The sequence below is a fragment of the Buceros rhinoceros genome, unplaced genomic scaffold, assembly GCF_000710305.1.
Source record: "Buceros rhinoceros silvestris isolate BGI_N320 unplaced genomic scaffold, ASM71030v1 scaffold21869, whole genome shotgun sequence".
Classification (NCBI taxonomy): domain Eukaryota; kingdom Metazoa; phylum Chordata; class Aves; order Bucerotiformes; family Bucerotidae; genus Buceros; species Buceros rhinoceros.
Window position 1 is genome coordinate 40,032 of NW_010433577.1, and position 15,980 is coordinate 56,011.

Genomic DNA, 15,980 nt, shown 5'->3' on the forward strand with positions numbered 1-15,980 from the left:
CAGAGGTACCAGTTTTGCTTGGCTAACAGCTCCTCATCTCACTAAAAGAAAAATAGCTTTTTTTTTTAATCAAAACTATCAGATACCCATGCCTACCAACCAGACTACGTATACGGATATCAGTAAAAAAAGTTCACCTCATTTTAAATGGGAAGCTAGATTTTTTCATATGGAAACGCACACAAAGGCTGATGTCAAAGAATATACAGATGACTGCACAGAGAAGCAGCACATGCAAAAACAAGATCACAGAAAAGAAGATTTAACTAAAAACCAGATGCTGAAAGTAACTTCTGCCTTAAGATACTGGTATAGAGCAGAAGTCTGAGCATATGAGATGACTCCTGCTTCCAGGTAAATGACGTGTCTGCAAACTTACTGAAGGCCTAGAGTTTTTAATGATACAGAAAACATTTAACTGTAAGCTAGGGTGCTATTCAGTACGTATCATCAAGTATATTGATAACATGGCCCCTTCTGGTTGTCAAAAGCAAGTATTGTAGAGTATTTCAATTTTGATATTTCAAATTTGATTGCAAAAGCATGCAGCATTGAAATTTCAGTGAAGCTTTGTAATTTGCAGTATGTAGCTGTACTTCAGCAAGGAGTCCAATATCTTGCAAGGTTGTTTGAGACATTTCATTTGACAGAACCATGGCGGCATTTTTTCTAAGAATAAGCAGAGTAAGATAAACGGAAATTGCCAGAGACGAAGGCAGAGAGACTGCAAATCCTGCATAAAAGGGCATAATCTGTTAAAACATGGATTTACCAGAATTAGCACTTTTTCCAGAAGTAGTGATCAAGTCCTTAAAACAAGACAATCACAGAAAACTAGAAAGAAGATTACAAAAGCTTGTCTAACATTTCATAAAATTTCAGTTAAAATATTTATTTATTTGAAAGAGTTAAATTACTATCCTAATCCAAAGTAAAGAATTCTTTTCTGAGTAACAAACTTAATTTTTATTGTATTTCTATTATTTGACAAACTCATTACATTTTTCACTCATTTTACTGAAATCATGATTACAATAATTAACACTGTCTGGAGACGACACTCTCCCAGTTAACAGTATTATATACCAATACATAATGCTGGAAATAAGGGTTGGCACAGGGAAGAAATCTTCCAATGCACGCACGGAAAAGTTTAATTAAAGCTATTACTTCTAGCAGCACTTAAACTCAAGGAATACAAGTAAGTACTATAATTATATACAATATGCAATACATTTCATACTATAAGTAGCAACCCTGGGAGTGGGAGTTTGGCTGCAGATAGCTCAAAGCAGGCAAAATACTGTTGTATGCAAACACTGGACTAGGAAATACATAAAACATACTGCTAGTTATATTGTTTTATTTGGAACAATATTGATCTTGTAGAAGCATTTCTTTGCCAAAACAAATGCTCAAAACAAGTAAAATTACCACAGAGACTAAAGCCACAGGAATGCTCATGGAAAAACAGAGTGCTTCTATTCTATTAGACTCAAGAGAGCATGATATATAAACATTTTAAAGGGCATAGAAGAGGAACAGATTTCCCCCCTATTTCACCACTGAAGACAAAGGGATGCATATATCAGTGATGAGGAGTGTCACAGAAGCATGTAGGCTTAGTCCAAAAGCAATGAACTGTAAGTTTAAGGTCCTTCTCCAATTGCCTGTAAACATTTCTACAGAGTGGTTGCCAACAGTTTTTAGTTTGTTTGCTTGGTTTTTTAAACACTTAACACATCTGTCAGTGAGAAACCAGACAATGAAGATTAGATGGACTTTCAGTCTGATCTACAAACAACAGAGCTCATGATGCTCAAACAAAACCTGATCAGTAATTAGAATATTTTACAGGTACTTAGAGCTTCCATGAGGATCACAAGAAAACACTACCTAGTCCAACCAGCTGTTATCATAGTAAAGTCTTTTGTTCAAGGCCAGTTACAAGGTGAGCTGAGAATTGTAGGTGGATGCACAAGGCAAGTTCCCAATCTCACACAGTACTCGTACAGCCGACTGAGACTTCCAAAGCATGATGCTGCCTGCATCAGCTGCCTTCAGGCAGCATCATGACACTCAGCAGCAGTCAGGCATTCAGGAGAGGGAGGGGAATGAGAACCAGCTGTAATTACAGGCTATGTCCACTCCTTTGCTTTCAAGGAACTGAGCTGCTGCCAGAAATACCTTTTGGCTGTTCTTCAGATAACAGAAATTTATAATTGGAAGTAAAAGCTGCTTTCCATTTCCCTGCATTTGGAGAAACTGTACTGTTCCTAACTGCTGCTGTTTCACATCCAGTAACAGTCCTGAAAAAGATTGGCACCCAAAATATGAGAATTACTTCCCTATATATTGAGAGAAAATAAGGTTTAAAAACAATGCTTAAAATCATACATATGTGGCATATTTTCTACCTATAATTGAAAAGTAAGCTGCATTTTACTTTATTTTCATGTATTTCAAATTTTTGGACATTTAGGTACTCCACTGGTCTTATTTAAAAAGTTTTATTTCCAGCAAATAAGTCCTGGTTAGTAGTCAACATTCAAGCTGTATTTTTTAATAAAGCAATAGCACTCATAGTGATTCCATCCTGATCTGCAGTCTGGATCTAACCATAACTTTCACCTATGCCAGCTTCTGTATGAAACTAGTGATACAGAAGTGGGGAGGAGAGAAGCAGGAGCGAGATGTTGGAATTACATAGAAAGGCACAATTCTCATTTCCACATAAAGAAAAGTCCTGGTCAAATTTTCACCAAGTGGCTTTTCATTGATTATGAGATACTTAAAACAATATATTCTTCCATTTAATGGGGAAAAAAGCCAACACCCAAAAAAAGCACCACAGCTTAAGAGCCCAAAAGGAATGAGAAGCACATGTTCTGTCAGTCCTGCAGTGAAGCTCAAAAATAGGTGCTTCCCAACGCTAATTCCCTCTGAAAGCCCCAGTCGTGGGCTGAAGGCTGTTGCTGGTGGCAGCTATCTCCTAATTGCAAGATTACACTGTGGTGTGGAGGATAGACAGCCTAAGTAATGACATTTAACTGTCAAAGATTTTAAGATGGGAGATTTTAAGGACTAACTGGCAATGAAGTAGAAAAAAGCCTGCTCTCATTTTATACTGTTCAGCATAATTTTTACATACAAAACAACCTGAAATGACTTCCAATAACATCTTTTCCAGGTGTACTTCATAAGTCTAATGATGATAAAAGTAGATCAACAGTGAATAATCTGTGCACCTTATCTAATAGCTTTCCAAAAGTGGACTAACACCACCCTGCCACCTAAGCTCCTGCTTTACAGAGAGTTTTGTAAGAAGTTAACTATTTTCTTTGAAAATTTCTATGAAATTTTTAGAAAACCCTTAAGAATATACTGGCATTAATATTTAAGAGAAGTAAGGGTTTTTTAGACCGTATGAAAATGTTTAAAAATACAAAGCGAAGAGTCAAAGTGACAACTGTATAAATACTTTAAAGGCAATGTACCATAAAGAGTAAATCAGGAATGCTTATACAGGAAATGACAAGTGGAACAAGCCAAAATGGGCTTGAGCTAATGAAACAAAAATTCCACCTGAAAATTAGGGAGAAAAATGACAGGGAGGATAATCAACTAGACAAGGGAAATAAAAACTGTCTTAACAAGGTAAGAGAGAAACCAAAACAGATAAAGAACTCTCAGTGGAGCTTTTTGGCATACATACAGTTAAGATGACAGCAAAATTAATTTTTAAACACAAAGCACTTCCTAGAAACCCAAGAGAAAAATCCTCTATTTCCTAGCTGTTACAGAGTACTTGTATCCATTCTCACGGCAATTAACCTTATTATGCAATGTCTTCAATTGCTTTTGAAAACTTGTTTTTAAATATATCTAACAGTCTCTCAAAAAGTGGTGAGGCCAGACTGTGGGGAGACCAGACTTCAGTTACATTACAGAACATAATTTGAGTGCATGGTGTAATTCAGAAGAAGATTTGTATTAAGTAAACTGAAGAATTCCAAGAACCACTGAATAAACCGCCACTTCAGACACTTGGTTGAAACACCTATCAGCTAATAAAGACTAACCATCTGCTATAAGCAGAAATGCTGTTTCCCGAGACACACCTGACCAACCATGCACCAACCCACAATTCCAGTCAGATACATCTCTCCAGACTGAGTTGCCAATCAATGTTACCTGTCACACATCTACAATAAATATAATTCAATGAACAATCAACCGCCAAAATATAAAATAACTTGGTTACCTCCCCAGAGCACATCAGCCTGCTTCCTCCTCTCCTTGCTCCCCATACATGTGCTAAACTCAGGGGGTTAATGCTTACTTTCTGTTGGATGCTTCTGAATCACAAAACAGATGAATTTAATGATGACATTTAGAATAATTATTAACAGGTATCACAAGAATTCACTGAACAATGCTGGGTCATGCGTTGGCTTAGACATGACACAATAGATTACAAAGCATGAAGAAAAGTCCCCTGTGGTTTTCTACAGTCGAATTTAAGTGTTTCACACCCCAGCGCAACCTAAACCAAATGCCCCATGCAAGAATTCTGGTTAAGGAGCAATGGCAGACACTTTCCAGCTGGTCTGAAACTGACATTTATTTTTAAATCAAGAAAAACTTCCGTAACTTTTCCTGGTTGACAACACTGAATCAGCTTTCTAAATTCTCCACTCTTTTCACAGCTAGAAGTAGGATGGAGAATAGGTTACATTTCTTGAAAGGTCTTTTTATAGGAAGAGGTTTAATATCTCTGTCCTGAATGGGTGATGAACAATTAAAATAATCTCAAATTACCCTGCATCACTAAAAATTCCAGCAGTCATTTCAAGACATGAAAAAGTATCACCAAATACCACTAGGACCTTTTCGTGGGTTTCCTGATAGCAATGCCTTAATAAATTTTAATGGACAGTAAGTCCTATCTACTACGTGTGGGGTTTTGTTTGGTTTGGGTTTTTGTTTGTTTTGTTTGTGAGAGTTGTTTGGGTTTTTTTGGAGCTGGTTTTGTTGTTGGCAGTAGTTTTTTGGATGGGAGGGCAGGGAGGAGGGAGCTGTATTTTTTTGCCTGAGATATCCTACTTATCAATTCAGTGTTGAATAGGTTTCCTCAGTTTTTGGCATAACTAACACTTCCTTAGCTCCAAAATGCCTGTGAAATTTAGGCACCTCATGTAATGTGGCACAGGTAAGAGAAATGGTCAAGCACAATAGCAATGTTTTGACAAGAAAGAAAAGAAATAATTTAAGATCTAGGTCAGTAACTTCCTTAGCAGCCAATACTGCCCATGTCAAATGTTAACAATAATTACTTCAAATGCCAACAGCAATTACCATCAGTTCCTTGACAGGAAATGAAAATTACCTTTCAGCAAGGAAATGTTTTACTCAGATACAGTAGTAAGCCAGGTATGCCCATTTCAAAATGTACTAAACCATGAGCTTTAAACATCCTCATATTTTAAGAAGATTAAAGATTATATATACCTGCACATTTTGCCAGGAATGATGTGCTTAATAATCTTCCATTTAACTAAAAAGATCGTTCCTCACAATCCAACATTATTTCCTCATATCATCTTTGTGTGAAAACACATTTCTTTGAAACAGATGTCTTCAGTCTCTGGTCAATCTATCCTTCAGCCTCACAAAGGAATTCTAGTAAGAACAGAAACTGTACCTATTAGCAACAGGGTCCCTAACAGAGTATGTTGCTTAGCTGTCAGAAAAGCTGACACTGTGCTGGTAATTTGCACCAAATTTCCACCCCTCTCACAGAAAGAGTTAAGCATTTCATTTTGTAATACATTTAAACTGGAGCCTCCAACAAATCTGTAAATTTATAGGGCACAAACAACTTGCTTGTCTTTATTAGCAACAAATTCAAGACCAACCCACTACTGCATGTCCAGAAGCCCTGGACATGTTTAAACATCTCACTCCTAGCACACTTCCCAAAATATTAGTTATTGTATTTACAATCTTCTTTTTAAACACAAGATTTAGCTGAGCAATGAAAGCAATTTATTTTAATTGTTTCCATTAAAAAATAAGCTTTAGGATTCTTTATCCCTTAAGCAACATTAATGAATACTGAGTTTCCATTAAGAGGGAGTGATGTCAAACTTTTACTTTAAAGAGGATGTTTATTCTGATTCAAAGGTCAGTAAGATCTTCATTTCCTACTGGGACAAAAACAACACAGAAGTTTTTACAGCATGCAAATAACTTTAACTGGGATGCCTGCTGCCATTTCCTAACAGCATTTAAATAATCTTCTATTTATTAAGGCTTGGGTTGCAATATACATTGGGACATCCGTGCTATGGAAAAGAGAATGAGGCACAACTTTGTACTGCAATGTTTTAGCAGAAACTCCAAGTCTGTATAAAGCAGTAGCGAATAGACAGCTGCCTGTACAATGGCACCAGACTCTGGTTAGTAACTCCGGACCAAGTGCTGATCTGCAGTTCTCAATTAACCAGAGAGGCAGTCCTCAAAAAAACCTGTGCATCCATTTTTGGATTTTAAGGTACTTTATATAGAAGATTAGATGTAACAGGAGGAAGAGATATTAAAATATTCTGGTAATAGGTTAGAAGAAAGATTCTAGTTTTAAGACTAGTTACAGTTTGTTTGGGAAATATTTTTGCAGAAAAACTTATTACACCCAAAATACAGAGACAACACACTTTTTCCTTAAACTATTTATGGGATTTCAAGCTTTGATCAATTTTGTTCAAGTTTTCATTGCAGCATGGCTTGAATTAACGTAGCACACCTTTGAAACACCACTGACATTGTTACACTTTTGCTTTAAATATGAAAGCAATACAAGAATCCAGTTCTAGAGGCTGTGTGATGCCAACACATCTAGTAGCTTTAATCCCAAAATGCATATTAAAAACCTTCCACAAAACTCCTCAAAGCTAAAGTTTTGAATTAGAAACATGGCTATAAGACTGCTACAAACAACTAAAAAAAGTTCCAAAAGACTAATCTTTTTACTTCCTTTTTACATCCTTCACACTTCAAAAAATTCAGATCATTATTAGTAGCAAGAACAATTATCAAAATTGTCACAAAACTGTCACTTCCACTAGTGATAAAAATCCAGAATCAGACCCCACCCTTAATTTTAACTGTATTTGACAAAGGAAAACTTAATTGGCAAGTTATAACAGAAACTGCAGTGCACAATTTTTATGTTCATTAAGTGGTACTAATTAAAAGAGGTGAGAATGTGGCTTTAAAATATCACACTCTCAAAGCATCATTTAACTCTGTTTTGTCATTTGAGACACAAGCATGTGGGCAGAAGCCAAGCAACGGCCTCTGGCATAAAGGTTAAAATGTAAAAGCCACCTCCACCAGAGGAATATCTTGTTTGCATATGATGTAAATGTTCCTGTATCTGTTAAATATTGCTGATGCTCACTTAATCTGCATGGTTTATAATGCAGTTTCAGTAGTAAAAGTATATGGTACCACATTGAGAGAATTAGCTGACTCTACAGAAGTTTAAATTAATTACTAAAAGCTTTGAACAGAAATGGAAATAAAGTTTTCCTCAGAAACTTCAGATTGTCCTGATGACACTGAATTTTAATCTTAATGTGTTTCAGAGCAACGAAGACAAACCAGAAGATTTCTGACGTATCAATAAAAACTGGGGAAAATATGCATTTCTGCTGATACAATTTTGCTTCCTTGAAAGGGTGTGCAAATTACACCACATGTCAGTAAATGTAACTTAAAAATGTCAGCTGACTACCTTCCGGTAATTTCATGGAATATTCAGCTCAACAAAAAGTCCCCTCCAGAGACGTTTTGCAGTCATACCCTTAGAGATTTTAAGGGCAGTGTGAACACTTAACATCCTCATTGTTTCCAGCAGCAGAACTTATACTCACACTCTTCATATGAGCAAATGATCTATATACAAAGGTAAAAATAATCCAACCAAGTGAAAGAAGAGGAATGACAGAGAATACAGAGTGAAAGCAGTAAAAAGGTAAAATACATCCTTTGATACAAAGTGAGGCACAGCAAACAAAGAGTTAATAAGCATGTCACCATATTAAACACAGCAGTAATGATAACTACACAACTTCCATTAAATCTGCTCTTGGTCAAGTATTAAAACACCCCATGAGCTGCTTCAGTATATACCAGCAAAAAACCATCAGCCTGTCTCTGGCTAAGTGCTGCGGCTATGTCTGGGGGTCCCTTGAAAACATCCAGCAAATCCCTACAAGAGGCAATACAGCACCAGTCACTTGTACCAGTATCAGTCCTTTGACAAAAAAGATGATTAATATTAATTGATGAAACTCTTAAGTAAATGGTTCACATTAAGAACAGAAATGCTGCTTATTCTTGAGGAAGATGGTCTTGTTTCTCCTTTTTGAAGCAACACGTTTAGAAAGGAGCAGTGGATGGGTTTCAAAGCTAATGATTCAGTGCACAAAGGGTTAAGCAATGTTGAAGAGCAGCAGTGACTGAGAACTTGGTATGAACATTACTGGAAACTTTTGGCAAGATGGATGACTAGTTGCATTAGCAAGGGTGAAAAAAGTTTCAGAAGTCTTTTGAACAGGAATATTTCCTCCACAAAAATACACCTGCAATTTTACAAGTAGCTGTAATTTTTAAAATTTAAATTCACTGAAAGAGAATTAGCACAATTCATCACTGTGATGGAAGAAAATTATTAAAGTGTCTACACTATGTACCTTTCTTCCCAGGAAGATTTTACTCATTTCTCACAAAGAGTCACTGTACCTTAAGTGTTTACTAAATTTAAATGTGTTGAAAGATCAAAAGAAATTAATATTTAAATAAACATACATGCTCAGACCAGTTAAATTCATCATCCTTAAAAATATGCTGAAAAATGCAAGATGTGCATGAAGGTGAAGATTATAATTTCCCAGAAAACAGATAAAAAAATAGGAATAAAACAGGAAAAAAAGTAATAAATCAGATTTGTTTTTCACTGCAGCATACACTAATAGCTAAAAAAAGCCAAACAGTAGCATGAAAGGTGACCTTGAGACTTTTAGGAATGCTTTCATAACCAGCATAGGCCAGTTTCAGACTACAATAAAACATTAATACTGCAAAAAAAGGCAAACTGAGCAAATTCTCAAGGAAATTACACTTGAAATTTGTGAAGTTCTTGGAAAGTATTACAAAGTTGGTACCTGGCAATTATCCCTGGATTTTTAGACTTTTAACATAATGTTTTTATAATGCAGGAAGATTACCAGAAACATGTTGTAAGTATCCATGGTAGAAATTACACTGTTCAACATTTTCATAAACACCACAGAAGATGAATAGCGAGGTCACAGTTTGTTAATGCTGCATTGATTGTGAGTTTAAAGCTTGTTAAAGAGAGCTACAGAAAAATCTCATGATACTGAGCAAATGAATTCAATCTGTTAGATCTTTCCAAAAGCTGATAAAGGCAAAGAAACACAGATGAAATAGCCGACTGTGTACATTTATGAGTTCTAGATTATTCAGAAAATACTGAGTTATGTACATTCTGTAGAAGTCACATACCTGCCACAATTTCTTTACTACTGTCGAATTTCTAGCAGAATATTAAGTGAACAAAACATACTTCCAGCGTGCCAGTATTTTTAATGCTGCATCTTTAACAGTTCACAAAAACATAGCAAGAATAATTTAAAACACCGTAACACCAAAAATGGAGAGTTAACACAGATGTAAAACTACTACTAATAGGCATGCTGGCTCCAAACATACTAAAAACTCTGCCTTAGTAAACAAAGGGGAAAGAAAAAAAAAAGGTAGTTTACAATAATAATATTGCTCCTTTAAATAAGTACATTAAAATCGATACTGTAATATTTTAAAGTGACAGTAAAGGCACTCATTTTTTGGTCCCAAATGCAACACAGAATGACAGAATCATGCAATAATATTCACCAGAAGGGACTGTCTCATTTCTGCTTGTCTAATCCCCCACTCAAAGCAGGCTAAGCTAGATAAACCCAACTGCTCATGGCATTGGCCAGTCAAGGTTTAAGTATCTCCATGCACAGAGATTTCACAGCCCCTTTTGAAATCTTGTTCCAGTGCTTAACCACTTCTACAGCAAAATTTTTTGCTCCTTGTATACAACTGCAGTCTCCTGTGTTGCAACTCATATTGGTTACATGTCACTCAGTCACGGTGGACCTCTAGGAAGAGTCTGGCTCTGTCCTCTATACCCTCCCATCTGTCAGAATACAAGATCTCCCCCTTAGCCTTCCCTTCCTTAGGCCAAACAAACCCAGTTCTTTCAGCCTATTTTAAGATATCCTGAGGTTAATGGCTACTGTTCTGCATGCTAAATTTGGTCTGTATTACTTCTGAAGTGTGTGCTTTGGCCTCTGCTTCCCATTTAATTACAACATGCAGAGAGATATATTTTTTCTTTTTTTTTAAGGTCAGAAACAATTCCTGCAAAGCAAGAGCCTTCATGATTTTTAGCAAGCACAGTTTGACAAAAGTTTTTTGAAGTCAATTATTTTTCAAGAAAAAGTAGCACATGCTGCCTTCTTTCTAAAAGTAAGTGCAGAGCTTTTCCCCTTCAAGAAATAAATTGTGTACCACACGTTTAAGCGCCATATACAGCTCACGTAAACGTTTTTTGCCCTGTGTTTACACATTATCAAATGGGACTTGACCTTTCACGGCCAAGTATGAAAATACAAAGCGGAAATGCACCTTGCAAGAAGCAGATAGCACTTGGGTGCTTTAAGAATCTGACAGTAGTTCATGAAGATCAGGTAACCTTTCAGCTCTGGAATTATTAAAAGGTAGCCCAAGCTCAGGTAAAACACCACCAACCGGCGCTTGATGCTATGTTAGTACCTAACCCAACAGAACAATGACCTTTCACCATGCTTTGACAAGGATGCAAGTTTTTATCTAAATACTCAGATATTTAAATCACAAAAACATTACCACTGACATTTTTAGCCCTGTAGAAAAGCACTCCGTAAAGGTGGAATATGAACTATCTTTCATGACCCCTTACTCAGGATTAATACACACAAGGAGCAGGTAGAAAGAACAGACAAAGCTAACATCAGTTACACGTTCTTTAAAAAAATTCAAACATCTTTCACAAAATCTAAAGTGACTTAAATAATGACAAAGTTGAATCTGTCCAACAAAGTTTGCTGCTCTGGAAGGCAGAGGAGATGGATAGACAACAAGATACTTGAAACAAGTGACGGCCTCCAGGAAGAATCAGTTTGAGTTAACACAGTATCAGGGTGTTCTCACCCTCCTTCCCACACAACTTTCAGTATGTCTTGCAAAACATCTTGAAAATAATTTTTGAAAAACAGACATTACCAGTCCCAGTCACTCAGCAACTAAGCCACTAACGTAACACCAATATTCTGCTAATTCTGCCATTGCAGAGATTTTGGGGTTTTTTTAATAGTTTTTACCTGTATTTTTTTCCCCCCAAATATCTGTGTCTTGAGTTCATAAAAACATTGGCATTTAGGCTACTTTTATTTACTGATAAAACAGTATTAAAGAGATTTTTCTCAACAGCATTGAACTGTGTTCCTAGAGAAGAATGCCTGCCCCGCCATGAATTTATAATCTGCCTACAAAATTATTTACAATTATTTCCTAGCTGTCTTCTCTGTCCTACAGCTACAGTTTTCAGCAAGACAACTCACAACAGTAAATATGAACAGGAAACTCTAAAGTCTAGTGACAAAATTTACTGTTTGTCCTAATTCATGCTGTTTTTACAGCTGCTTTCTTTGCTTGAAGTGCTGAGATGGAAATCAAAAGGTCCTGATTCCTTCCCCCAGGGCCTCATCTCATTTATGTGGATCCCCCTGTCAGGGTCTTGTGTGAACTTCCATCACTGTAGGGGTTTAGCTACCAGAAGGGCTCCATAACGAGAAATATACACCTTGAAAACACCACCCAGCTTTGCTTCCCTCCTGGCTGTAAAACTCTTAAATTCATAATACCTAATAACTCTCTTCTCTGTGCTGTCCTAATGTCATCTTCATAGCTAGTGACCTGTCTATGCACGAAGATCCTAAAGGAGCTCTCCGTGCAGATATTCCACTATGAGCTGCTTTGGCCACTACCACTTGTTTCACAGCCAGCTACAAGCTCAAGTCTCTGTCCAGGATCACAAACCACAGTTGTTACTCCACAGCCATAACTGCTGCTCAAATGAAACTGTAATTTTCTTGGAAGCTTTGGATTGTTTTAATACAAGGTAAATTTTGAGGTCACCATGACAACCAGTGCCAAGCAGCTGAGCTGACCATTATGCATGATCTTTGTACTCTAGAAAGATCAATGCAGCAGTAGTGTAACTCAGACCTCCTGGAAAGCCTGTTGCATGTGGAACGACCAAAGGCTCACTGCCTCAGGAGGCCAAACACTCTGACCCAGTCAGCGCTTTCAGCACAAGCAAATAACGTACAGCAATGGCTCCACGCCACTTGTGTTTAACATGCATTAGGCTCTTTTGGTGCCTGGTATTTTCCAATCACAGGTCCAAAGTCATCTTCTGCAGACCTGATTTCTACATATTGGTCTTGAACAACTGCCAACAGTCTACGGTTGTTACAAAGGGCATAATCTCACAGCGCCTGAATGAGAAAAGGAGAGCAGGTGTACTGAGAGCGATCAGGGTCAGCCAACAGTCCAGTGGTTGCTAAACAAGCCCACAGTGAAGAGGCACACCAAGCCAGGTAGTCAGCACATCAGGATCCAGATCAGGGAGGTACGTGGCTGGACAAACACATAGCTGCAACTTAACTGTAACAATGACCAAGGCCAAGGGCCTGGGCTTAAAGACAGCCCCTGAGTGAAAGGGGAACCCTGATGAGACTTCTCACCGCTCTTTCCACTGCAGTCTGACTCAAGATTACATGGCTGCACCATATCTAAGCTGACCTTGAGCACTGGCAGCCAAATGAACTGCTGGAGGATGGGCTATTTGAGGCCCTGACACCACCTATCCTACAAATACCTACTGCTCCTCCTTATTAGTGATGGCACATATTCCAGTGACAGCAACAGCAGTTAATAAAATTCTGACACCCTTATTTTCTAGTCACAACACTCATAGCAACATTTTTTAAAAAAACTGCCTCTATTTTTCAAACTGTGGTGCTTTGGCAAAGCTTTAAGTAGCCCAGACAATAAAGCTGTTGGCAGTTCAAGAGAGCAGAAGGAAGCGGAGCAAGCTCCCATCCCATCCCGTGCCAGGTCAGATTTCCTCTGCAAACAATACTCCACATGATCCAGGTATAGAAAGTGCTTTAGAATTAACTTTAAAAGCAAGACTGCAATTTTTGTTTTCAAAGAAGCCCTGATGGTGCTGTCCACAAGGCTTCACAATTTTTTTTTTTTAAATGAGATTAAAGCCAAATATGGTAGCTACAATAGAAGGGTAAAATAAAATACAATACAGCTTCTCAAAATGTTAGATTAAAGATTGTATGAAATTGGTGATAAATCAGGATCTTCTCTATTAAAATGAACTAGATCTACCAAAAACATCTGAGAGACTTGTGCCTGCTGCTTTGGCATGGAAGTTTTAGCTCTTACAGCTACAAAGACGAGTACTTCCACTAGAAATTTAATCCTATACCGCAACATGATGTAAAAGAACAACTGTGATCATGGATCAGGACAAACGGTAAATGTGTCATTAGGTTTCAGAGTTACCTGTTCATTTTTTCTGTTATTAATTTTGTATGTATTGTTCTGACAGGCTTCATTTCGGAGGCAGATCAGTACTGGTAACATCAGAAAGCTAGTGAGATGAGGTATACACACACACAAAAAAAAAAACAAAAAAAAAAGGACACAACCAAAGCAACTTCTGTATACATGTATGTATGGAAGAGATGCTTTTTTTCTCCAAGTGTCAAGAAATTCCTCTCAGCTATAATACCAGAGACTCATCTTACTTCCTGCCACCTGAAAAATGCAAAACAATCTCCCAGTTATTCCTCAGTTACTTACAAGAAAGTCCACTCTCATCATCCATTAAAAAAAGAAAGGAAACAACAAACCAAACCACAAAACCCCTTAACCTCTACTATACTACTGTATTATTCAATACACCAAAAATTTAGGTTTCAGAACAGTTTCTTAAAATCCATTGTTTCCAGAATTACGTATTTAGAGCAATAACCTTGTTATCATATTGAGACAAAGGATTATTAAGGTTCATCATTGTAACATTTCATCATTCTGGTTCCAACTTTGTTTTCCTGACTTGCACCTTTAAAAGATGGTGCTTCTCCTCTTCCAAAAGGCATCATCTGTCAGAGAATTAAGGTGCTTTGCACAGAGTGAAAAGCGAGGCTTGTCTACAGGTCAGGCAACTGCATTTATATTCCTGTGACAACAGTCCTTATTCTAACTCAGGGGAATTTTACTTCATCTCCCCCCTACTGAACAGACCAAAACGAGTCTATCGGAATACACCCAGACCCACTTCAGACAGAAGAGGATACTGCCCTTAAAAGGTAAAAAGAAATAATGATTTCTTAACAAATGAAGATCAGTGCTACTGCTTTAACAGTTGGGGTTTATTAAACTTTCAAAGCAAAATTTTTTCAGTATTAGTACTGAAAAGAGTGGGTTTTTTCACTAACATCTAGCCTACACCAGCGAAAGCTGAAAAGCAATGGTAATTAAGAACAGTATCAGCTTTGTTTCTTGCATCTAAATGCCATTGTTCAAGGTGTGGTGATCCCAGCTAATACATGTTTTGCTTTCATAAAAAGTTCTAAACCAAAGATACTAGAAAGATATTGGAAGACATTAGAAAAAGCTTTGGTTGGTTAACAGCCAGCTAAAAAAAATAAGCAAAAATCCCCCACAGCAATGCAAAATTTGACTAACTGCAAAAATACAGAAGAGATAGGTACACAGTTATTATGCAGAAGTGTCATACCAACATGTATTTTCCCAGTAAGTGATATAAAATGTAGGTTTGCAATGCACTAATATTATCAGCCCAAAAGAACACATTCTGTTTGGAAATTTAACATTCAGAACTGCACAAAGCAATAGCCACATAAGAGCCTGCTTGTTACAGCTGAACAGCATCTCTGCTAGGAAATGCTGGATGAATACATAAAGGATATTTTCATAATAAATGTCACATCTTCTCCTCCCCCTCCCCCCCCCTTTTCCTCCTCAACAACCCTCCCAATTCTTTTAGAAGCTGCAGGGGATTTTAAAGGACCTCTGCCTAGAGGATTCACACAAAAAAGGCTTTGAAGCACACCGAACGTTTGCCCTTATTCTAGGGAAACTGTATAGCGAGAACTTGGCTCTTCCCCGCCCCCACTCGATACCTTTCTGGGGTAGTGACTTCACATCCTTTGACATCAGCACAGCTTGAAAGGGGGGATGGGAGAGTTACGGCAGAAAGCAGTAAAACCTGCTTTTAACTATGCAGGCAATGCCTCTACGAATTCTTAAATCTTCCCCAAACGCATTTAACAGTAAGGGGGTTCGATCTCCCCCGGTTTTCCTGCGGCTGCGGCGCGCCGAAGGGGACGGGGCTACAAAGGACTTCCTGCTCCCCTTATCCGAGCACCACAATAGCCATTTATTAGCTCGTCAGAGGGTCGCGGTTCTCTCACTCGCACAATAACTCACCTCTGATGTGCAAAAGGGCCACGGGCTGGAACGGCCCATTGGAATTGGCTGCGTCAACCACCATCCTGCTGCCAGCTCTGTTACATGTCAACATCTAGGCTCCAGCAGGCAAGGCAATGTATTCCTTAAGGCAAGAAACCAGCCTCCATTTTAGTTTAAAAAAAGACAGAAACTGAAGCGCTCTGCAGCTGGAGGGAACTGGCTGGGTGGTGATGTCAGCGGGCGGGAGGAGCCCCATTGGCTCCCGGCAGCAACTCAAAATG

The 15,980-nt window shown here is 37.8% G+C and overlaps 1 protein-coding gene across 2 annotated transcripts in view; it reads right to left on the reverse strand.

The window, feature by feature from the left end:
* Positions 1-15,884, reverse strand: part of PPP2R5C (protein phosphatase 2, regulatory subunit B', gamma) — a 51,420-nt gene extending 35,536 nt beyond the window's left edge. The window contains exon 1 of one of the 2 annotated variants that reach the window (XM_010144170.1): positions 15,718-15,884. In XM_010144170.1, the coding sequence (XP_010142472.1) occupies positions 15,718-15,811 (94 nt within the window). In that variant the 5' untranslated portion in view covers positions 15,812-15,884. The remainder of the gene's footprint in view (positions 1-15,717) is intronic. The other variant, XM_010144171.1, reaches the window with a different exon arrangement.
* Positions 15,885-15,980: the final 96 nt, after the last annotated feature.